This window comes from Eutrigla gurnardus (genome assembly GCF_963514095.1).
Source record: "Eutrigla gurnardus genome assembly, chromosome: 8".
NCBI lineage: Eukaryota > Metazoa > Chordata > Actinopteri > Perciformes > Triglidae > Eutrigla > Eutrigla gurnardus.
Window position 1 is genome coordinate 13933212 of NC_139922.1, and position 26307 is coordinate 13959518.

General features: G+C 42.7%; 1 protein-coding gene across 1 annotated transcript in view; it reads right to left on the minus strand.

The window, feature by feature from the left end:
- The window catches only part of dip2ba (disco-interacting protein 2 homolog Ba), a 39703-nt gene extending 15001 nt beyond the window's left edge, over positions 1–24702 (minus strand). The window contains exons 1-12 of the mRNA XM_084016185.1: positions 24473–24702; positions 5414–5485; positions 3970–4125; positions 3732–3857; positions 3262–3492; positions 3038–3166; positions 2173–2292; positions 1557–1754; positions 1174–1265; positions 989–1099; positions 474–597; positions 84–193 (exon numbers count right to left, since the gene is read on the minus strand). Coding sequence (XP_083872311.1) covers positions 84–193; positions 474–597; positions 989–1099; positions 1174–1265; positions 1557–1754; positions 2173–2292; positions 3038–3166; positions 3262–3492; positions 3732–3857; positions 3970–4125; positions 5414–5485; positions 24473–24557 — 1554 coding nt within the window. The 5' untranslated portion in view covers positions 24558–24702. The remainder of the gene's footprint in view (positions 1–83; positions 194–473; positions 598–988; positions 1100–1173; positions 1266–1556; positions 1755–2172; positions 2293–3037; positions 3167–3261; positions 3493–3731; positions 3858–3969; positions 4126–5413; positions 5486–24472) is intronic.
- Between the last annotated feature and the right edge of the window lie 1605 nt (positions 24703–26307).

Genomic DNA, 26307 nt, shown 5'->3' on the forward strand with positions numbered 1-26307 from the left:
GCAGGAGGGATTTAGGAAAATTAATCACATTGTGGTTGAAATGCTAATAGTGCAGTAGAGTAGAGTAGAGTCGAGTAGAGTACCTCTATGTAGGCGGTGTCTGTGTTGGCGGTGGGGATGTGAGGCTGCCAGTCTTTGGAGGGTTTGGTCAGATACTTGGTGTCCGTCACTACCCATTTCATCCTCGGCCACCCTGGGAAACATAATCACAAAGAAACACGTGGAAAACAAAGCAAAAAGAGAGACTGTTTATGTACACTAATTTGGTACACTAAATTGACAATGTTCACCTTCCAGCCTCCTGGTTTCGAGGCCAAAAGTGAACACTTGAATCTTCCCAAAGTGTGACCACAGATCCACCCGTTCACACACTGTGGCCCTTAATTGGTCAGTGAATATCAGACTGCATATTCCCTCTAATGAGATGACTGCTGCTGAGCATGCAGCAGTGTGAATGATGCATTTGGGCTGACCTTTGAACTGAATGATCTCTCCATTTGGTGTCTTGGGAAGCCCTTTGAGACACACTTCACTGGTCAGCGCCAGACTAACACCACAGCTGCCCAATAGGAAGCCAATCTGCTGGCTGCCTGCATCCTATGGAGAGACACAAGGGTCAAGAGAATTATGACACACATGGAGACGCCAGTATACAAATACTGTGACAATTAAAAAAAACTACACATTCTACCCGTCAATATATTGGACTTATAATAAATCCATTTTTTAATATGACTAGGCAATATGATCAATGAGGCATTGTATTTACCACATACCCAGGGATGATAATAAGGACATACATGGTACTATGTATTATTGTATTATGTAATATTCTAGTGAATAAATAAAATAGCTGCTTGGTTACCACTTAGTTAAAATGCCACAGACTACAAGATAACTAAGGCTGATATACATTCATACAATCTAATTTTTTTATTTCTCATTGATCACCACACAGGAATCCACTTGACAACAGTGTCATAGTTACCTGTCGTGACAGCGGTACCTCAATGGGCACAGGGATGACCTCAGCTAACAGGCAGCCATAGAAAGCTACCCAGAACATACCAGGGTCGCTGTTGGGATATACCAGTGCCACCTATGAAAGAGAAAAGGTTGTTTTCCATGTTCTTTATTATATTACACACTGGGTGGTGACTGATGAAGTCTTACCCGATCTCCAGGCTGTAGGACAGGTTCTGTCTTTGTGCCCAGTTTATTCAGCAGTGTGTAGGCCAGTTTCAGACTGCGACTCCATAGTTTTCCTGTGGAGAAGAAAAGCAAATGATGATTATAAAATGTGCAGTTTGTTGTTTGTTTACCATGTTGTCTAACTAATCCAGCATTGGTCAACTCCACATCCCAAAGTAGCTCCTGTAGGAAATGTACCGTACATGTAGGTGTAATTCTGCTTAAGCCAGCAAATATGAATTCAGTTAAACCAGCTCAGCTCATAAGCGAGAGATCTCTCTCACATTTACATTCAGTGGACACAATAACAATATACAAATCCTTCGCTGTCTACTGTCCACAATATCATTTCTATGAGTGCTCACCATATGTGAGCGTGTAGAGGGGTTTGCCGGTGATGTCCAGAGCAGTGAGGGCAGGGCTCTTGGCCTGGGTTGCCCCCCAGCGGGCCAAGGCAGCCTGCAGAGCAGGAGGCCAGTTACTGACCACTCCCAGGGGCTCCCCCTTCACTGGGATGATTTGACGTCCCTCTGGCTTCGGGGTGTTGGGGTCCGGCTGGGGCACTGGACAGCAGGAGGGGTATGAATGAGAGGGAGGCAGTAGATGATTACCAGAAACCAACAGCATACAACGATAATCCCTTAACTGTGTTATAAGTTCATATAATACATTCATTTTGGACATTTTCTTTCTGTTAAGCGTCCACTTATTATACAAAAATAGTATTTGTCAGTTATGTTAGCTCTCAGTAGCTGTAGGCAATCAAAAAAATCTAACATTACAAACCTAAAATCAAAAGCAGCAGAAATAATAATCACCCACAATCAGCCTGAATGAAGCAACAACAAGCAAGTGAGATATTGTTTAACGGACTATGTAGGATGGTGAAATGCATGCACGACAAATGTGCTCACATGAATAAGTGAGGGATAACACTTCTAACAAAAACAAAGACATGAATGCATGCACTCTGTGCTTCACCTTCTACAATTTCCTCAGAGTCATCGAGGAAGAACTCGCTGAGTGGTGGTCTCTTCGGCCGTTTGAGTGTGTTCAACAGCTGCTGGATCTTAGTGGACACCCTGCTATTGACAGGCACGCCTGGACACACACCAAGACAACAAAACAGCCACCGTCATAACAACCCAGAAACACAAGCACACACCCAGACGTGCAAATCTACTGCAACACAAAGACTAATCTGCATGATCACGCACTCTCTCACAAGCAGAACCTAACGCACAAGCACGCAGTCAGAATCAGAATCAGCAGAAGAATTCAGGGAGGGAAATTGGTAGGAGACACAGATTGGACAATCTTTATGAAAAAAATCAAATATAGGAGGTTATCTACGTCTAAACCTATGACACGAGACGAACATAGAGACAGAGTAACAGACACCAGGCTGGAAAGCAAGCTGACTTTAGGACTCTTCAGCATCCATCCCCTTCCCCCGATTTCGATTTATATTACCTTTTCTTTTTCCTTTTTTAAATGAAAGGCAAGGAAGGGACAGGATTAATGGACCCAAAAGAAAGAACACAAAATAACTGTGATTAGCCGCATTAACCAGACAGTGAAATGAGGATAATGTTGAAGATGATTCTGGGTGAACATGGGCAGATCACTGAACTCCAATCATTCCGTCGCTGAAATGCTGTGATCCAATACGATCAACGCAAAACAGAAAATGTCATTCAACTGCCATGATTCGTACATGCAAATGGTTAGACCTTCTAATCCGACACAGAATATCAATGACCAGATCACATTTCAACATGTGGAAAACCCCCCTGTTTTTTCTCCTTATTTAAAGGACATAAACATCTTGGGTGTGTGAGTGTACCGTCAGCAGTATCCAGCATGCTGGAGCGGCTCTGTCCACGGCTCATGCCCCTGACAGCTGGAGGAAGGTCCACCCTGGACCCTCTCTCCTGGGGAGTGGAGGATGTCACATCTGGTGGGATGCTGTTTTCTGGAGGAGAAAGTGTCCGTCATAAACGGGAACGACAGCCAACCATCACTTGTATGTACCTGTTAACATCAGAGCTATTTATCAGTGACGCTTACCTATGCGTGTGTGGGCCAGTACATCGGCTAATAGGGAAAGAGCAGGCTGTGGCTGGGGCTGTGGCTTGGGCTCTCCATGGGAGAGGGTGGAGGAAGCAGACGAGGATGTGGAGGAGCTTTGGACGGAACGGTTGATCCAGTAATCGGGGCTCTGCAGGCTCTGGGCCAGCACTGCACTGAGAGCTGCCTTTCTGCGCAGTGAGCCCTCATCCTCTGATGCAGAAGATGTGTCTGATGGAGAGAGAAAAGCCTGAATATTCAGATGCCTTTTACACTATTTAGCCTCAATGGACACATTCATAATTTTGCCTGCCCTCCTTAAAAAGAGGTACAATAAGGCAGAAGTCAGCTACAGAGCAGCATCCTTACTGTTGGCAGGGATACAGTAAAAACACAACTCAGCAATGTGGACACTTAACTGTCCAGAGGGACCACCAGCTAACCCACTAAATGTGAATAAACTAGTTTACCTGGGGGTGTGCAGTTTTCTATGGGAGACTGGACAAAGGCTGAACGTCTCTTGGTTGGCATGGGCAGGGCCATCTTCTCTTCTTTGTGTTTGGCCAGTGCTGCCTGTACAGCCTCTGTGTGGATGTCTACATAAACGCCAAGAACAAACAGAGAGGGACAAAAGTAGGTAGTGAGACGGAAAGAAAATAAAAAAATACATTCAAAAGATTCAGTTAAAAGGCTGATCATATAGGCTACCTGATCTGTAGCGGTCGTCCCTGGCCCCTCCACTGCGGTGTGCACGGTGGTGTCTGGAGGCTGAAGAAGTGGAGGGGCCCGGAGCCTCAGGACTTGGGCTGGGGTCAGCACTGTGGCCCGGGGAAAGCTGTACATCTGGCAGAGACAGATCCACATCTGCAGAATAAAAGCAGGTATGTGCAAAGTCAATAAAACACATGTAGTGTGAATAAATAACACAAACATGAGCTTTAGGAAAGCTCCAGTCTTGCTTTGAATAATGACATTCCAGCTACATGTACGCATAAATATTATATTAAACTCAGAGAAGCTGTCTAAATTTAGCCTCAGCACAGAGCCTCTGAGCATAAAGTGAAATAAGGACATGCACTTGATTTGTCATGTAACTTGTACTGTTAAGGCAGTAAATGAAACTAGGCTAGATTCAAGCAAATATATTTTTAGTCATCCTCTCTCAGAGGGCCTGGGAAACAGTGGCCCCGTGTCGATGAAGGTTCAGCGGTATAAGGACACCAGATGGGACGGGTGCAGGAGGTGACCTTTGCTTTCCAATACCTGCTTTAACATCCAGGGCAAGCTGCCAAAGCAAAAGCTGCTAACAGCCATGGGACTTTAATTCAAGTACTAAATATGGAAATGATCCATATGAAATTCAGATTCATGAAGTCCCTCTCAATCCCCTGTGTGTGTAATCGTTCCACATTTATCACGTAGTAGCTCAAGCCAAAAACAGGCCAAGGTTAAACAAGCATGAAAAGGAGCTAAAAGGAGGACGTATTCCTCTTTTTAAAATGAGCAGCGTGACACATTGAGAAAGATCTTTTCATGCCAATGCTTCTGTGGTGCAATACTTCCTGAGGAAACACACCCTCATGTGAGTCAGCTGACTGAGGGAAAAAAAACGAACATATCATCTTACCAACATAGACAGAGGCGACTGGCTCATAGCAGTACAGTGAAACTCTGGTACTTCCCTGACTGACACTGGTTACATGCAAATTACGTTCACAGGTTCAAATTTGAGGCACCCAGTGGTTTTGTTATTCTGGGGGTTTACGACAGCACCGCAGCAATTAGAGAAGTTGTTAAAGGATACGGTTTGCTTTGGTTTCATGTGTGCAGTTCCCACTTTGGCCACTAGAGTGCCACAGAAAGCCAGAAATTCTCTTTGACAACTTGGACAAAGAGAATTACAGTCACACATATATTCAGTGAAGCTACTTCTTTTATTGAGCTGAAAAAAACTTGAACCACCCTGTACACAGACAGCTGAGATCAACACTTACAGGAGTCATAAACTGATGAGTACTTCTGACTGCAAATACATTACGCATGTCAGAGAGCAAGAGACCGGCACCAAAATTGCTGACAGAGGGGAAGATTACGCAAGAAAGAGAGCAAGAGGGCTGAGAAGTGAAAAGAAGAAAAAGAGCGTTGGTCTTACTTGGCAAATGGGGGATGTAAGCGGCCAGCAGCTTGGCTCTTTTCTTCTCATAGCCCTTCTGCGTGATGTCACCTAGGAGAGAGAACAGCAACACCACACCGTTATTTTGGTCATAATTACCACACAAACACCAGACACACACACACACTAGATAAAGTACACACAACACACAACCTCTGCTTTGTCGAATACATTTGCAGGGGTTTGCTACAATAATAATAATAATCCAAAACTGCTGAACTCCACATGTTGACAGCTCAGTGCATTTATAACCCCAACCCCTAGGCAAGGAGATAACCCCATTGTTTGGCCTTACATTAGCCCCAGTGAATAAACATGATGAGTGCACATACACCTCCTCCAGGCAACGAAACCCAAATATGATTACGGCAACTAGCAGATAACCATGCGTGGCACAACAATGGTAAAACTGAAGGCTATCGGGAACCATTGGGATAATACGTGGAGCAAAACGGAAGCCATGTGAGCCCGTTTCACATGGGAATTCATCTCCTCCACCTCCCTCCCATGGTTTTCCCACTGTACAGCCTGCTCCACCCCTTCCTCATTCGGCCTTGGACTGGCAGAATTCCCGCTGCTACCAGAGTTGGAGAGCAAGGCAAAGTCCACTTAACTGGGACCCCAAAACACACAAGTCGGCTTGTGTGGCAAACACTCATGTGAGATACACCCTTATCCAGTTCACTGGCATACATACACACTCCCCTTGTACACACAAACAATCCCCCTTCTGCGAACTCTCCTCCTCTTATTTCCCTTCCTCTGTGTCCAGTGAGAACACCGTATGCTATGTCAAGTGCAATGTGCCAAAGGACTGCTTAGCCTCAATCCCGGCACCTCCTCCACAAACTCTGACTAGTGACAACAAGGGAAGCAGACATCTGAGATGTGGATGACTGGAGAATATCCCAAGTAGATAAAGATAACAGGGAGGTGATGGTTGTGTGGGGTGAGGTGAAAAACACATGTTGTGAGTCACTGGAAGAAGTGAGAGCGTACACAGCTTGGAGTATTAAACAATTGAAAGAAAATGAGGAAAAGCAAAAAGGGGAGCCAAAGTTCAACAGCAGATTGGAGGCTGGTGAGCTGGATAAGCCGGCACTGGGTGGGGAGTCCCATGTGTGACTCAGATTCTGTGCATCTTAAAGCTTTCTCTCACTCTGGTTACTATTCGCCGGTGTGTGCCGTGTTTGCCTGGAAAAATGAGTGAATAAAAAAGGAAGTTCCCTTAGGATTGAGGACGTAGATTGCCAATATTTGAGTTTTGCAGACTTTATTTTATCCTTCCGATGTAAGAAACTTCCGAAGTTTCCGAATCATTGGGATGAGGGAGGGAGTAGAGGGAGTGCACATCATTTGCAGAGGGGGAAAAAAAGCAGCAGACGTCAAAGACAGTTTTAGAGAGAGTGAGTTTGTGATGCTGAGTGCTGGTGCTGAGTGCTTTGTCATTCGCTGCATAAGAACGCTCAAACGGGCTGGCCAGCAGTCAGCTCCGACTTCATGCCTGGGTACACACACTGGCCTTAAATGTACTTTGGACGAAAAACACAGCAGCAAATGTGCGTTACAGTTTATTTTTCTTTGTTTCTCCCTCTCTTGGGCTTGTTATTGTGGAGGAAAACACTTGCAAACATACATGCAAGTACAGCAATTAATAGCAAACCGATTTTAGTGGACTGGAACGTCATTGTTGTTGGAGATGGGGTTCTGTCAAGCCTGCGGTGTGGTGCCCGGATGGGGGGTGGAAAGATTGTGGGAGCAGTAGTCATTAACATAGACAGAGGAGAGTCTGTATTAGTAACAACAGGCGTGGACTGGCACAACGACACTGGCTCTGTTGCTGGCAGTGGGCAGAGACACCGAGGGCTCTGGGTTGAAAGACCGACTGTGACAGCTGCTTCAAAACAGAGGCAAAGTTGTATGTTTTAAGAGCAAGAATGTGGTGTTTTGAGTGCGAGCATGAGTACAAAACAGTACAGTAACTCTGTGTGTGTGTGTGTGTAATCTGAGGTCAGGGGACAGGATATGAGCGTTACCCCACCCTGTGCGTGCGCTGCCAAAATAGTCTCCCCGTGTCTAGAGAAGAGGAATGTGCTGATTGGAGAACACCATGCGTAGAGAGGGCCAACTGGCCAGGGCAGCTAGCCCATTGGCCAAAACCCCCCTGAAGTGCAGGAAGTGAATGTATTTGTGTGCGTACATGTGTGTATACACAGCTGTTGCAGGTTAAGGGGTGCTAGAGTACACAGTGGAGTGAATGCTGACTGAGCCCGAAGCAGATTTGCATTACAGGCCTTCTCTGTGAGATGTGTGTCAGTGTGTCAAACCAGGATCATGTGTGTTGTCTGCCCAGGCATAACTGGGACCTGTTTCGTAGTAGAGGCCAGTTTTCGAAAAGTGTGTATACAAATGACTCTTTTAAGTATATATTCAAGGAAAATATTATTTACTTTCTGTAAGCAATCTTCATAATCATTCCTCCAGTCATCCAGGTATTATTATTATTATTATTATATGATATTGACAGCGGTTGCAGCTCCCACTGTAGGTGTCGTCGCGTAGCACCCACCCTCCTGTCCCCCCCTTGTACTGTTAGCATTGTCAGCACATTTAGCTACAGGCCTTCGGCTCAGATATCGCCACGTTAAGCTGTTGAAATGCAATTGTATTATGTCGTATTATGCAACGTTGAATTCAAAGTTTGTCTTCATCAAACTGGTTGTGTAAACAGGCCAACCACTGCAGCTGTTTCAGAGCTCATTTAAGTGGAGATGACAGTGACCCTCCTACTCTTGCTTTAAACTGCTTTTGACCTCTGACCTCAGGACAAGTCAGATAGAGGGCCGGTCCTCTCACAGCTGACAGCCCAGGGTCACGGAGGGGATAAACACACACATAAACACCCCACCAATAATCATTATAGAGCGCTACGTTATGACATTAAGGGATTTTACAGTCAAAGTCATTAGCGGACAGTTTTAATCTGCATCCTCCAGCACATCAGTGTGTTTGTGTGGCTCATCTATGTGCTCACCATGAAGGCTGAAGTTATCAAACATACCTTTTCAGATTTCTACAAAAATTGTACAATAACAGCTAAATATGTCATGTTGTTATTTAAGCTTGTAGGTGACATGGTGCATGTTACAAAAAAGATTACATAAACCAGTGCCTTAAGGGTGCGTTCCAGTTGTACTCGGAAATCGGGATATCCGAGCTCCGAGTCGGAAATTTCAATTGGAACGAGCCCCGAGGTTGGATTTCCGACTCGGAAAGTCGGACGATTCACACAAGCCCGACTTGACATTTAAAGATGGCTGCCCCGGTTGTAAACAGTAACGTTACTGATGACCGATCAAGGGGCGATCAATACTTTTATTGTAAACAATGAAATACGTAGAAAGACTTTGTGTTTTCTCTTAATCCACCGTGTTTGCAGGTTGCAGAAGGACCGCATATTTTTCCAGAAGGTGTTTATATTCGGACAAGGCAAGCGCAAGAATAACTTTTGTAGATGTAGCCATCTTGTTTCCTCTTCCGTTTTTGGCCGTTGGCTACTTTTTCCGACTTTGTAACTGAAACGCTGATAACTCGGGCGTGACGTCCCAGCTCCGGCTTCCGACTTCCGAGGTAAATGGAACGCACCATAAGATGGTGGATCTTTAATACATTCTCAGTGGCCCACTACGTTCAGATTATGGCTTCCAAGAAAGGAATCCAAGAACTGTCCATTTGCAATAGTACTTAAAGGGCACTTAACAATGATGTCTTTATGGTTGTTTCCATTGGGCTTTTTATGTTGAGTCATCCGACTGACTAACTAACTGAAGGTAGCGGACACATTAAAATGATGTTGCTTACGTCACAATTAACAATGGACTGAATATTTGGCTTCGTCAAACAAACCCAATGAGGAACACTTAAAACCAATCAATGATATATAAATGATGAGTAATTTATGATGAGAACGTTGGGAAGGAACGATTAAGGTTATAATTACAAGTGCAGGCTGTGTTGGGGGAATACAGCACAAAACTCATTTGAACTGAACACCTGCTGCCAACTTTTATACTACGATGTAGCACTCCTTTTACTTCTCAACTAAGGCCCCAACTTCCGAAAAACTGTTCCCTATTACGAAAAATGCTCCTCTGTGCCTGAGAGGCTCAATGAAGCACTGTTTAATACCAAAGTTTACCATCTGTTAAGTGGTTGGGGCACATTTTCCTAAATAAAAGACACACTGGCAAGATGTTTTTAAAGTATAGAGGAAGCACCTTGGGTTATAGATGAATATGCAGTATATGAGCATGTTTCGACAAGCAACACAGGCACCAGATGATGAAAACACTACCAATATTGTATCAAAAAGACACAAACGTGGAGCCAGCACAGTTTCCAGGGGTCTCAATAACAGACAGACAAACACAAAGCAACACTGAGGTTTCATCTCATTAAATATGGTTTGGACCGCCTTCCGATTATGTTGCAAGCACAGACCACTGCGACCTCCTTACATACACATGTATTTATCCACCCCCCTGGTAGAGCCCTGTAATTACTGTGGGCAGATTAGCCTGGTGGCATCCAGCTCTGGTAGGAAGCAACATGACCATTTCTGTCAAACCATTTCCTCTTGCCTCACAGTATCAGTTCCCCTCACTGCATGCAGACACAGGTTGCATACAGACACAAGACTGGACACCTTCACACGCAATCAATGAGGATAACAACCTCAATTACACAGATAGTGCGAACAAAAAACACCTCCCTTTCACATCGTGTGAATCATCCAGCGTTAACATTTTTGGCTCTGTCCTAATCTGTAATCTGAGATTACATCTAATTTAACAGATTACATCACTCCGTCTGGCCATTTGCGTGGTCCTGTTTAAAGGATAGATGACAAAAAAACGGCTGAATTGAGGCTGGGGTCGGAGTCTGTAGTGTAGGACTATCTTTCAACCCCGTGCGGTCATGGTCGGGCTTCTAGCCAGTGAGCCTGGTTCGATCTGCACAAAGCCGGCATTGTTTATCAGAGGTTTAAAAATTAGATGCTAACATGCAATACTGTTACACCTCAAACTCGTGAGAAATTGATACCAATAACAGGAAGCTGGTGGCCTGTCCTGTAGGGTCTTGGTGAGAAGATGACAGCAAGAAGACGCACAGAGCACAACCACAAACAGAGACAGTCACACAAACAGTCATACAAACAGTCACAGTGCGTACATTTACATGTCAACACTAACGCACACTGGGGCTGGGAGAGGAACTGACGTCACCCACGGGATCTTATTTATAGAGCAGAAACACAAAAACAAGGGGCAGACTGTGCTGAGAACATGGGTAAATTGCACTCACGCAGGAAATGCAAATGAATTAGCATGACACCAAGGCCATTTAATGGCACCTGGGCCTTAGTTAAAGTAGATTTTACAAGCTTATTTCCATATTTCATGCTGTAAAATAGAAGCAGATGCAACTACTGTGATCACCGTAATCATTTAAAAAGGAGCGACATACAACATTCAGAGCAAAAATCATAGTTTGTTCTGTTAGCATTTTATAGATCAAAAATATGAATTATTCAAGATAATAATCAGCCAATTCACTGACGCACGAAAATCAGGATAAGCTGGACCCCCACTGTGAACACATGTATGACCATGTTGACTACACTTGCTACACCAAATATCATCCTCACACTATTATAAGAAAGAGTTTTTTTTATTTTTACTTTGACCATTTTTCCTACCTGGCAGTCGTAAAACAGTTATGGATGTAATGGTCCTTATGGAAAAGTATTTTGTATAATAAATTAAACATAATGGGAATCTGTATTATGTTAGTTGATGCAATGGAGCTTGAAAATGAACAGAAAACCACATCATTGACTGTGTATAACTACTGTGTATAACTACTCAGCAGCTGAATCGCAGTTATTAAATATCAGCAATCAGGTCTCAGTCGGGGGGTATTTTATTCATGTCTGGAAAGAGATTAGAACGTTTATACTAAGGCCTCTCAACTCCAAGAGCAATGTTTTCCACTCTAAATGCAGGCCTTCAAATCCTCTGGGACCCACCCGGCCTGTGTGGGGGGTTTCAGGCAGACAGAGCGGATGAAGTGGACGACAGAAGAAATCTGCCGTCCAGCTGAGAAAAAGGCAGTGGGAGTGTAATTTCTCTAGACAGAATCTCCAATGCAAACAAAGACTTGGTTTATATTTGGTTGCGTCAAATAGTGACTGAGTAGGGCTGGGCAAAATAGCGTATGTTATCATTTATCACTGTGCATTTTTTTGTCTAACTTCTTCAGTCAGACCCTTTAGCAGGTCAATAAACACAAACTCATTTTTCCCATACTGACATTTTCCCATTAGCCTCTAATCATAGACAATGCCATAAACATCAACAGCACAATTTGCTTTCATCTATCCTATCAGATCCTGTGACATATGTTGGTATTAGAAAGAATATTGATTGGATTCTGAGGTATTTACTGATTACTAGGATGATGAGTATGATTATTTGGGATATTGGATTATTTCAATTTAGACTATTCGAAGCCATTTTCTACTCCAGGTCTCCTTTTAGATTTATCATACTAGTTTTTACAGCTGTTGTACTCAGTTATGAAATAACACCATGTTTTATGACCTAGCAAATCAGCCAGCATATGCTCCAATATCAATATATATCTGCGATTTACTGATTAAATCAGCAAACCAATAAATCAGTTAGGCTCTAAGTCAAAGATATCTAATACCGGCCAATATACAAGGGGGAAATGAGTTTAGGGAGTGAGCAGAACAGAGGATAAAACAAAAGGTGTGAAAAACAGAAAGTGAAATCATGGAAGTGGCGCTGCCAGGACAGCAACAAGGTGGGGCTTATAGGAAACTAGCAGAGGTGTAACAATGGGAACATCGTTCAGTGTGCCCTGTGACCCCTAATATTAGCACAGGCAGAACAGTAGCCTACTTCTGGAGTGCGAGTTTCACCTAAAAGGTTTTGGCAGTGCACCACTTGTTGTCAGCTGTAGCATGCTAGTTGGTATAGCCCGGTTAGCAGCGTCAATCAAGCTCAGTGGACAACGGTGTGTCAAACTGTGTGCCACACCCACAACAACTGGACGGCGAGTCCTTCTCCCCACAGCGATCAGGCAGCTTTAGATTAGATTAGATTAGATTCAATTTTATTGTCATTGCACAAGTCACAGGTACACGGCAACGAAAAGAAGATTGCATCCAACCAGAAGTGCTTTAGCAGTAATAATAAAAATATAGAATATAGAATATACAGTATTGACATATGTAAATGCTATTGCAACGGTTGAATGGTTATAAACAGGCGATAATATGGAATTAGGGTATTTACAGGTTATAAATATAGTGTATACAATATAAATTAGCTAGCGTATATGTACAGTAGTGCATGGAGATTAAGCAATGTAACAATATATACATAGTATAGCAATGTAACAATATATACATAGTATATACAGCTTCAGGCCGAGTCAGAGTAATAATTAATGCTACAGCGCGTTTATCGATGCATATTTGTGACCACACCTGATTGTAGACATTAAAGCATAATGGTCAAAGTGCTTTAGCCCTGCTACAATGTGCATTCACATGAGCATTTTTGAGGTCAGAGTCTTATGATTACAGAATCATAATTAACAATATGCCAGTATTTTTGTGCCTTAACGGTTAAAGTAAGACACAAAAATCTGGGTTTGTATTGAAACATGAATTTTGTGTACAGTTACACCCCTAGAAAATAGAGAGAAAGACAAACTCAATGTACTGATACATAGTCACTGTGTGACCCTGAAGGTGAAACAATCACACATTCCTTCAGCTAAATCTTACACCTTCATCAATGTAACACATGTCATGCATACACACAAACACACTGACACACACATAAACAAGGTGGCCAAGCCTCCCCTACTCAAACCCCTAATCGCTTCACCAAATCAGACCTTCCTGTACAGGATGAAAACACTTTAGCTCAATTGTGTTGCTTGTACTAGGATCAAAATTGGGATTTTTTCCCACAAACTCAGAGAAATATCCAGCAATCAGAATGGACAGTCAGCATCCTGAAGTTGTTTCGGCCAAAGAAATAAAAGCTTGTTACCTTCCAAGCTTTAAAAGCACTAACATTCTGTTTGAGTGCCAACTGAGCATTGCCCGACTTCCTCCATTACTTCAATTACATTGTGCATTTTATATTGGCAGAGACAGCACTCTTGAGCCTGTTGTCGGAGTACAGTGACGTTTTGAGCCAGGGTTGAGTTACAGCATTGAGAAAGCCACAGAAGAAGAACGTATATTGACCAAGCCAAAAGTCTTTAAAAACTAAAGTGTTTCCCAAAAGCGAAGCCATATAACTGAATCCTGATACTCCTCTATATTCTGTGCTGTTATTAATATACTTTCACACACTAATTTGGGTAACAGACAATCTTGGCAGTGAAAGTTGCTTCTAGATAAACATAGAGCACATTACTCCATCAAAGTGATACAGCTAAAGTCAGACAGCCACAAGTGGGTTGTAACGGTACAAAGTTAATGTAGTTTGTTCTTCAGGCGAGCCGCGTTTAACACTGCCACCTCAATGAGCTGTTAGTTAACAGGTTGGGTGTTAGTGGTGTGCTTGTGGGTGCACAGATTAGTGAGGCCACCTGAGATGAGAGGCCAAATCCCACATCAATTTTTGTTCGGATTAGACACCTATACTTATTGCACAGCATGTCATACCTCTCTCTCTCTCTCTCTCTCTCTCCCCAGCATAAGAGTTAAAGCACAGCTGTAATTTATTGCAACTATAACACATGTGCTTTAATGAGATAACATTTACAAGGTGTCACTGGGATCGTGTACGTTGGCACATTAAACTGGCGTACTTGGACACCTCGTAAAAGTGAGCCATTGTTAATGTTATTAGTAACACCTGTGGTTCTCCTGTGATGACAAGTCAAAATGTGTTCTGTGAAAAAAGTCTGTAAGGTGCCGACAAATGTGAGATAGATGAGAAGAACGATACCACTCTCATGTAAGTATGAAGTGTTTGCTATAACGCCTGTGCTTTTTATGGAAGGGAAAATGTCTGCTCAGAAAATGCATATTCTGACTACTATAAATTGACATGTGTGAATTATTTTGTCACTTTCTCTTCTCTTTTATTTTTGGTATGAGGACAGTGTAACCAGGTCAGTAGGTTGACTCGATTCAGCATACCATACAAAACAGGAAGGAGAACAAAGCAGACACACATTTAACTGCATGACAGACCAGTGTTTCTGCACTGCTGGGTAAACAGAGTGTACCGAGCAGTGAAAGTGAGCCAAAAGGTATGTAGTTTCACTGTGGCGGTTTTAAGAGTTACAGGGGTTAGAAGGGTGGAACAGGTCTGGCCTGAGACTTGTACATCAACTCAACTGTCCTATGTTCTGTTGCCCAAATGTGGTCAGTGAGTACACAAGACAACACATCACCAAACACCTGCCATCCCCTCTAGATGACACATTCATCAATTATACTCCTTGCCTCGGCTTAAATGCTCAAGAATTATAGAATTATGTTGTCATTAAATGAATGTAAAAGGAGGAACGTCAACCAGGCAGCTGACTCATTAAACCAATATTAAAAGCTCATAACAAGCCAGAAGCGGCCTTTGAGAAGTGCTTACATCCAGAGGTGTTAAGTCTACAGCTGACATTGAGACCACACAGACCTTATTGCCTATGTTCCACTCTCTGGACAGCTCATGGTCCTCATACCTCCCACCGCCCACTGCTCAAAGTGATTAATCAGCCTGTCATCACGACGGGAATCTGAAAATGGGAAGCTGAAAGTGACGACTCGGAATGTGTGCCAATGTTCAACAGGTTGTAAGAGGCATGTGAAAAAGTAAATGTGGTGGAAAAATAAGCCCGTCAAGCTCTAAAATACACAAACCTCAAGCATTTCACTAAAGGTGAAAGGGCTTGGTAGAGAGGCAATGTTAGCAACAAGCGACAACAAGGCGATTAGATGCAAGCATAGTGAATGAAGGGAAGGTGAGACTTGAAAGTGCTGCAATTAAAATTGGTTTCTGTATCAATAAATGTATCTTCACTCACGCAGGTCCAGTTGAAAAACACACCACTAGAGTTTAACCAGCAAAAATAGGCCTATAACATTAGAAAAGGATGTGAAAACGCTATGCAGAACTGCCAACTTTCAATACCTACATTACTGTATGGACGTAGGTTTGTATGGTCAGATATGTTGTTCTTACTTGATGACAGCACACATCTTGAAACGACTCACCGAATTTTCTGAATTGCGACATTATCTTTCTCAGGTGTCTCCAGACATACACGTCAACTAGTGTGCACGTGGTTTGATTGTCAAGAGAAAGTTTTCTTGGATGATTATGGGATTTAACTTTAACTGTAGAGGATGTTTCCTCACAATCACAGTCACAACAACACAGATCAGGCTTAGTAGCAAACAAACAATCTCAAAAAGTGAATCTCCTGGAAATGACTAAGGCCAGCCAGATCTGTAGCTGTGATGTAACAGAGTGTCAAAATATTAACCAAATGCGTCCATTCAAGGCTATGATACAACACATACAACACTGCCAGTTCTATTGATAGTTCAGGATAAAGAGGTTGACGCTCCACCTGTTCAATGTGTTTTCATGGCTGTTGTTTCACTTTCTCTCTGGAATTTTATTAAAGGGGTCCATGACTACAAGCCAAGTGCCAGCACAATGTGTTCTGAGGGGCCAAGAGGGGAGATCCACATCAGCTTGTTGAGGGGGGCTTCCCGAGGACTTCTCCTCACTGATAATACTTTGGCTAGGTGCAATAATTGGGAAGAGAACTGTTCAAATGCAAGGCATGAATCACAAAAGAAAAACTAAATACAACAACTCAATAAGTGACTGACAGAGAAAGCAATTGACCTTTCGGAAACTTTCATTGTACGTATAAAGCAGGGCTGCTTTACCCCTGAGCACTGGTTTCCCATCAGCCCTTCCTGTGACGCAGGCCTGTGCTTTCATATCTCGAAACTGACCTGCTGCTGAGAAAATACCCTGTGTTCTACAAGGGCTGTAATGATTCGCTGTTGCTGATCAGCTTAAGAGCCCAAATGAGAGATGGAGACAATTATAGAGAGAGGGGGGGAGAGAGAGAGATAGAGAGAGAGAGAGAGAGAGAGAGAGAGAGAGAGAGAGAGAGAGAGAGAGAGAGAGAGAGAGAGAGAGAGAGAATAACTGTCATGACTATGAATAACATGATTTACAAGCAGGTTTGTGTTCAGAGCGCTGGTAATTTAAAGCAATAATACACCCAATCATAGTTACACATCATTGTTAATATCTATATAAAGGACCTCTCCGTTCCAAATCTAATACAAACCATGTTGACATTTACAGATGTGTTGAACGGCTCAACATGGATGCTTGATTTTTTTCAGATAGCAAGCCAGGGTACAAGATACTGTATATATCCATGCTAGTAGATAAGAAGGGGAAATGTATAAGCTAATGTTTTCTGTTGTTCACACTTTGTGGCACTTCTGTGCTGCTATCAGGGTAACATGCTAAAAATATCTAAAACCATTGGTATGATGCTTTAACAATTAGCATACCTATAGCAACTCTCTCCATGGGTCAGACAGCAGGCTGATTGGCCTGAAAAGGCCAGTTCTCAACAGGCTGCGGTATTTATCACACAACCCAGTGACCCACATGTAGCAGCCAGGCAGCCAGTCGGTTGGATGGATGTGGAAGTGTTTGCTACTGACTGCTGTCTACTAGCCAGGAACATTAGCCTCAGTGAGAAAGAAATACGCACAATTACGACTGACTCCTTGGGACTTTGAGAGGGTGGCCTCCGCCGCAATAATGGCGGAGCCTTTGTGTCAAAGAGATGCTTGTTTTCTCCTTCTCAGGCATGAAAGCGAATTTGTCTTGCCAGCCAGGTCTATTTATATTCACAAGAGCATTCTTCAGCATTAGCGTGGTCACATGGCCCGCCGGGCTGTGGATATAGCCTGGCGATACATTGGGGGAGACTTGCATCAGCTCCCACAGTCTGACAACAGCACAAGACAACAGGATTTCTGTTTTGCCATCAACGAGTTAATCATTTAGCCTGTGAGGTTTAAAAATCAGTGTGAATCAGGCAACATTGTCGGGTGTGTCACAGCCTGGGCCCCTGACTAAATGGCTGAAGGCCACAAAAGCAGCGAAATGATTGGGCAATGAAACTTTAGAGAGATGCTTCACCGTCACCCCCAGGTGGGATTACAGGTTGGTCAAGTGGTAAATGATGGTGGGTGTTGTACAGACTGGGAGGAAAAGGTCTGATGTCACACAGTTCCTCGTCATTCTTCACGTATGATGAGTCACAGTTTGAATCAACCTAAGTAAACAGCCCGGTGAGACAGGAAGCTGAAACAGGTTTTCTCACTTTGCAGTTGATGGATGTGCCCTGGAGAAGAGGACACACCTTGTTGCAGTGACTCACAGATTTACAACCAGCAGGAAACAGGCCTGCTTAGACCATATAAGGAGTGATACATAAGTGGGCTACAATACCACATCAGTACATGAATGATCATGTTTAATGTACTGTGAACTTATATATTCAGAGTGTAGAAACTTCTCCTTTGACTTGCCTGCCTCCATAGGAAGGTCAGAGCCCAATTTCAGTGAGTCCTGCTCGAGGATACTTCAGAAGAGAGGATGCTTGTTTGCACAGGTGCTTCAACCAAGGCCTTCACAGCACTCTACAGACACTTCCCCACTCTTCCATGTGTCATCTCAGACTATGACAGCGCAGAAATGCAAGAGTCCTCACACTACAGCAAATATTGTGACAATATGATCATATTTTCCTATCATTTGACAAAATTCTGTTTTCTACATTATTAATTACAAGCGAATTGTCATTAAAAATTAAGAGCATTTTGTTAACAGTAGAAGTTAATTTCATGGAACATCAATCTGAATGTTTAATATGTAATACAGTGTACATTACCATACTGTAATGTAATCAGTATAAGAAAACAATTATTTCTGCCATATTAGCCAGCCCTGGCTGACATCCCCTATGAGCTCGTTCAACAAGTCGAGCATCTTCAACGGTAGAAAGAGATGGGCGGGTCTGGAGGGTTGATGAGTGGGATGTCGATAAATCTCCTGGCAGTAACTCAAAAGAGTCAGGTTGTCTTTTATTTTTTATACGCATGCCTCAACTTCTACCTGGGGAGCATAAAGAAGCCACACACTTACTCACAACACCCACCCACCCACACCACTCTGTGAGGGTGTCCTGATATTTAATAAGGCCTGTGAATAATTCAGCCTACAACAGTTCTGGAGGAGGAAAAGGGACTGAAGCCATCATTAACTTTTTACAGTATAACAGTTTTATAACACATGCACACAAACATACTGCATGCACATGAAGAACACATAATGAAAGACCTTTGCCAAGAGTACACCACCATCTGCTTGGACCTAAGGCCTTGGCTCCGCAGCTACAAAGAGGATTCTGACCTACTGGGCGTTAACAAAGGCATATACTACCCAAATATCTAAACTAGCATAATGCATTGTGTGTTGTAACATTTAGGAGAGCTGTTAACAAAGCATGTTGCATCCGGCTTGCAAGAGTCAAAAGTTGTGAAATTATGATTATAGGAATATATTTCCTCTTTACAATCAGTGTCAGGCCCTGATTCCTGTTTGCATGCCAACGCAGACCTGCACCTTGTAAACAGGAGGTCTGACCACATGAGCTTGAGTTTGAGGAAGTCTATGAGACATCTGTCATCTGACAAAAAAAAAAGCAATTTGACTATTCTAAAAAAAAAAACTTTTTAGTTTATGCATATCCTGTTCATATACAGAGAGAGAGAAGAGATATGCCTTCACAGCCTTCCTCCAATTGGGAGGAGAGTCTTCCTCAAGGACCCATCAGGCTATGTCCTGCATGCTGTCAGACGGCAAGGGTCAGGAAGATAGATGGCTGATGCAGACTGGGTCCATATCAGTGTCATCCTCTGCTGAGGGCCCCCCTAATGTAAAACTGAGCCAAGCCTGTTTCTGCTGCATCTAAAGGCTTGTTGGCTGGTTAACTGCATGATTGGCCTAGAAAGGAAGCAACTGGCAATAATCTGGAATCTCTGCACATACTGACTACAGATGTACACAATAAGACTAAGAAAGACACACACACACACACACACACACACACACACACACACACACACACACACACACACACACACACACACACACACACACACACACACACACACACACACACACACACACACACACACACACACACACACACACACACACACACACACACACACACACACTGTGTGTCTGAGTTTTATCAACATAAGAATGACTCGACGCGCAAGAATCCATGTGATGACCAACTACAAACAGAATCTCACATCAGAAACGATCAGAAATGAACTGATTCACAACTGAAAGTAAAACTTACATAGTGGAAAGTGGATCAATGCCTTTTGACACGGTAAAAGTCGGGGGGAAGTGATGCACTTGCATATTTATGCACATGTATGGTCTCTGAATGACAAGGAATTATAAAAAGAACTACTAGAATGTTTCTACAGTAAATTTCTTAATTTTGATTAGATGAAATGATTAAACACCATTTGATGGAGAAAAAATGCTCTAAAATCATAAAACACGGAAAAAAATAAAAATGGTTATTGAAATGTATTTAACACTCATCCAAGTAAGGTATCGAAAAAAAGTACAGTTTTCGTATCGGTATCGTATCCCACATATCGGTATCGGCACCTGTATCGAAACATTTCAAACAATACACAGCCCTACTGCTCATATACAAAGAATACGACTGTATCTGCTTATAAACAAAGGCACAAGCATGTGCACCCAAGACAGCGTCCCTGAGTTTTGAAACGTTGACTGGGAGGAAGTGCAAATCATTTCAAGTTCTACTTTAATGTCAAAATGGCATCTTGGCCTGGACCACCAGCTACCAACTCCCAAACCAAAACTAATCTGTGTGGAATTTTGCTTATGTCAGCAGCATTACACGTCCAAACAACATGGCTGACAGATGGTGGGGGATGTCAACCAGGCAGGACCAGACATCCCCTTTTACCTCTGGCTACCTCAGCTGAGAGATGGCATGGTGAGAGAGGTGAACCCAATTCTCGCAGTATTACACTACACGTCATCTTCTCAAGTATGACCAGTGACCAGCCCCTCCCAACTCTTCCTGTGGAGGCAGCTCATTCCAATGTGCACACAAAGGCTGGGTTCAGTTGAATGGCTTAAATGGCAGCAGAGCTCCTGGCCACGGCGGCTCAGACCAGCTGAATGGTCCTCATTGTGTCCCCATGGTCACAGGGGGCTAGCAGAACTGGGTTGTTTTTTAAGAGGCCATTTGGCAGGCCTGTGTTCTTATCCGAGCAACGCAGGAACAGGCATTTCCACTTGGTTCAGAGAAGTGCTTGTTATGGACAAAAAAACAACAACCTTATAAGGTGATGACATACCACATACATCCAGTCATCAACGGGCTAGCTGAAATACATGAACCTAAAATACTGAAACATTAAAAATGTTTAGCCAATATGGTTGAGACTATATTTATTCACTCTTTGTTCCTCTACATTTGAGAGCTGCCATCCGAAAAGCAGTCACCACTTTGTTGAATGACAACCAATATGTGGGACCTGCACAATGAACATGGCCACCCCCATAATGTGAAGATGATTGTTTCTTGTGCAACTCAAGTCGGGACAACTAATCGATTCAATCGATTAAAATTGATGATAAAAAAAAGTTGCCAACTACGTAAATACCTTTTAATTAAACCATTTCCGACATGGCCGAGCCAAGTTAAACAACTAAATCACAGCAGCATTACACGCACGCCCCAAAGAAAGTTGTGAGCTATAATATTTGCAACGTGAACCTCACCTGCCACAGCAGCATAAAAGCAGGTTGACTCGATGGGAGGAAAAACCCAGAAAGATAACAACAATTCAAAATCAAATTACTAACAAAATTGAAACAAGCAGACTTGAACAGATGTGATATCATGATATGACTTGTTTGGAGTGAAGGGTGATCCAAATGGTAATCTGTCATTTGAGACCGACCCACTGCCATGTCACGTTATAATGTGTGATATGGTTATCTTGCAGTGGCTTAGCTGCTAAGCGTATGCCTATTTTGTGACAAGAAAGCAGACTGCGTGGCGTTAGTCGCGAAGCTTGTAGGCTATATAGTAATTAACATGACATTATGTGTCATGACATTTGATCCGCCACTTCAACACAAGTGTTGCAGTGAAACTCAGTTAAACTGTGCTTGTTTCATTAGGCTAAGTTCATGTGATTACATTAGTACATTGTTGTAGTCTAACATTATCCACAATATTAAAATCAGTGTTCCTGCTCTGTTTCGCTGCTTCAGACCTTTATGAAATGTCATGAAGTCGCAATTGCATGACTCTGCGAGGGCTTTTAATTTGACGGGACAGTGAAGACACATCCGCGGAGCGCTCTCGAATATTTGGGGGCGACATGCACCCGACGAGAAAGGTAGATTTAACAAGCTCATCACAGAAGTGCCAACGTGTGCATTGCACCATTTTAAAAAAAGGCTAAAAATATTACTTTAGGTTGATTCTCTACCCTCAGTGTTTATAGAATTGTCTTATTTATGAAGGCCAGAAAAGTGGAGCACTGTACTTGAATGAATAAATAAATAATTAATACATATCTGTTTTTTTCTAATAATCAATTAATCAAAAAATAATTGACATACTAATCGAATATGAAAATAATCCTTAAGTTGCAGCCCAAGCTTTTCCACTGTATTCTATTGTATCTACATATATCTGACAGATATGTCTTTTTTTGGTTAATCCAGCAAATGAAATACCTTACTATTAAATACCATCACAGTGATGCAACAATCATATAAAAATTCTGTCCAGATAATTTATTCATACACTGGCCACAGTTTGGTGTGAGATGCTAAAGGGATAGTTACCACAATATAAATAATGTATAAACAATATGCTATTGTTTTTGTCCTTCTTTCCATCCATCTCAGCACATTGCATCACATACACACACAACATCATATTAGCTTTAAAATGACCAAAGACTGGTAAACCCTTAATTAAGGGGCTAAAATATCCCTAAACTGGGGCTGCACAGTTGTGTAGTGGGCACTGTTGCCTCACAGCGAGAGGGTCCCGGGTTCGATGCCCCCCCTGAATACAGGATAAGCGGTAGACGATGGATAGATGGAATATCCCTAAACCACCAGAATAACTCTTTAAAATCTCAGATCAACACAACACACTACTTGATAGCTGATCTACACCTGAATGACACATTCACCTTGGAGGTCAGTAAGGATTTTTTTTTTTTTTTTTAAACCTGCAGAGGCAATATATCAGCTTACTATTTATATTGACTGATATGGGCTGTAAAATGTATCAAGGGTCCCACTCCAATATCCTTATAATCAACAGGATTTCACCTTGTCACGTTATATGAGTAATATAGACTGATGTGCTGCATTTATTTTATTCTTATTCCTATGTTTTCTTGTGTTCTTATTGTTTGATTTGCATGTTATGCTCGTTATGCACTTGTTGGTTGTTTTTTTAATGTGCTACACAAATTGAGTTTGATTTGATAATCAAACAAATCACACTTTCCAAGGTCTTATTACAGACATGATTAAGTGACGATGTAGACAATAAGTACGACTGGGTTCGATTACCTTAGCTGGAAGAATAGCCCAGGTGCCATGCAGGAGGAGAAAGGGGGTTACTGTCATTGGGATGTGACAGTGGGTGTAGAGCTTGACAGGGGCTAACAGCTGCTCTGGGGGAGGGGTTGATTGCTCTACGCTTTGGATAAATGAATGGTATACATGTTTGCAAACTGCCATCATCCACTTAAATCCACAAAGAGCGGTAGTGCACACCTGACACAGATCTCACACGTTTTAACCACAAGATTGAGGGTAGTGAAACCCACGATGAGCAGTGCAAGCAAGTAACCCTATAATTCCAGTAATAGCAGGTTTACACAGGCGTCCGGGGCTCTGTACATACATGTTGCTGATCAGTGAGATCATACTACGTGAACTACAACATGACAACAGAGCACATAATGGCTTAGGGCCTTATCATTACATCTCAACACGAGTCACAGTGACTCACAGTTTTTTAATGCAATAAAAAAAAAATCCAGTTTAACACAGATACCAAGTACAAGGCGAGTAAACTGTGTGTCAAATGTGGGAGCCATCATGTGTTCACAGAATAATCAGAGTCTCACCCTCAACAAGAGGTATAACGAGGATGACAGGAAAAGGGTCAAAGCCCTGATAGCCAGACCTTGCCTCTGGCCATCCAGACAGCTACATCACACACACACACACACACACACACACACACACACACACACACACACACACACACACACACACACACACACACACACACACACACAGAGAGAGAGAGAGAGAGAGAGAGAGAGAGAGAGAGAGAGAGAGAGAGAGAGAGAGAGAGATACTAAGTCATGGCTTTGGCATTCAATATCACAGCGAATGAGGAGTTTTTTTGGTGCTGAAGCGCATCTCTGAATCGACGTTACGCTAGAAATGAGCCGGTGTACGGTTTGAGATAGAGCAGACACGAGGGAAGGGATGGGAGCCTTTCTCTTCCTCCTGCTGCATGTCATGCACTGCTAGCTCGCGTACCCACATCCTGTATTAGCACAAAATGAGCTAGCCCCGGTGCCTGACGTGGGCTCTCAGTCAAGTGTAACAAACGTAAGAGTAACATAAAGGGAAGAAACTGCCGGTTTGAACGATGCTGGTTAGCCCAGACAGCTGAGACACGTAGCTAGCTTGAAAATCTGCTATAGCATCCCCGTCACCCCCCATATCAGCCCACCGGCCCCCTCCCCTCCTTTACCTTCAGACAGCTCCAGATCCAACTCCGCCAATTGGTCTCTAACCTCTTTTGGCAGGGCGGACAAATCCACGCCGCGGTCTGCCATGGCTTCGCCGATAAATACGAGTGTAGTCTAGTTGAAGAGGAACCAGTCCGTTATGAGTAAGTGGGGGAAAAAAATAAAAACAAGACGCCCTCCCTCAAGAGCCAAAACAAGCATCAGAGTGGGAGCGACGGTCCATCCGCACGGTTGGCCCTTCCGCCATAATGGGTAAAAAAAACTCACCAACGGCAACGAGCGGTCACGTGACCGCCTTTACCTCGCCTGTACGTTAATGCGCTGCATCCAGGAGAAGCCACACTAAAACAGTGGCTCCCCCTGGCGGCTCCCTGGCAGAAACACGCAGAAACACGCAGAAACACACACACACACACACACACACACACACACACACACACACACACACACACACACACACACACACACACACACACACACACACACACACACAGTGACACCTTATTGTTGGGTAATGTACCATTTCACCATGTCATTCTTAGTCATGACACTTCCGGCGGATCCTGGGTGCCTTGGTGAATCCATCACTCGCAGAAAAACATTAAATATTGGGAAAGATTATAAAATGATGTGCAATCTTTTTCACCAGTACACCTATAATGTGTCCAGAATGGGTGGAAAAAGTTCCAGAACAGCCTACATAAACCTAGATTAGGAATTAGTCAGAGTGAGCAACAGCCCAGGTGAACCACAGTCCCAGTTTCACTGTGTGATAATTTGATTGATTGCACGTTCACACAAGTAATCACACAAAGAAATGGACAGACAAAAGAAGGGCACTAAATAACTGTAAATGCATGTGTAGACTGAGCTGTGACTTTCGTGGTTAATTGTTTCAAAATGTCAGAAAATAGTGAAGAATGCCCATCACGTGTCCACAATGATTAAGGTGATGTTTACAAATATGTTTCCTATTATATTTTTTTATTTTGTTATTTGTGTTGAAGCTAAAAGCAGTACATCTTTGGCACTGCTTAAAAAAGTAGTAGCTCTATTGGACTGTTATAGACATGCTATGCTAACTGATGGACACTTAAAGGCAACATGAGTGTTGAAGAATGTGGGGGTGGAGGGGTGTTTGGCAGGTTAATCAAGGGTTGGATTAACTACTTAATTTTATTTTGTACCTAAATTCATGTAAGAATACATCAAAAGGCCAATGTGGCATTGTGACTGAAACCATTCTAAAAATAAACATACCCTCCCAACCACTCCCTCTGCAATTAAGGGCTGCTTACAAAAAGTTACGATTGTGTTTTTCTTATAAGAAACACGGACATCGTCTTATAAGGACAACAAGCTTCAAAGCAAACTTGACATAACGGCATAATTGTAGACTACTGTGTCACTTCTGTGACTTGAGCGCAGTACAAAAACATCAAATTAAAAGCAGGGCTGCAGCAAGGATTTTAGAAATACTGAGATTAAAATTCCAGCCTCTAAATACACACCGCAGCACCTCGGAAATGTTTTTATATTTTAAAGTCGAAGTGTTTTATCCTATCTTCAGTAAATATTACTTCCCAACATGACGAAGTCAAAATGCCAAATTAAAAGTTTAAATGCTTTCCTCCACACTACCAGGAATAACATTCTAGATGCTGAATAATTTTATCTATGAATGTTTTGATCCAAATGCAGTCCAATTTAACATTTTTAAGTGTAAAATAAATAGGATAAGTCTATAAAATAATCACAATGTGTGTATTTTTAATTGTAGAATATAACCGCAGGCTGCTGCGTGCTCCTAAGTCCCAGAAACACACAAAGGACTCAA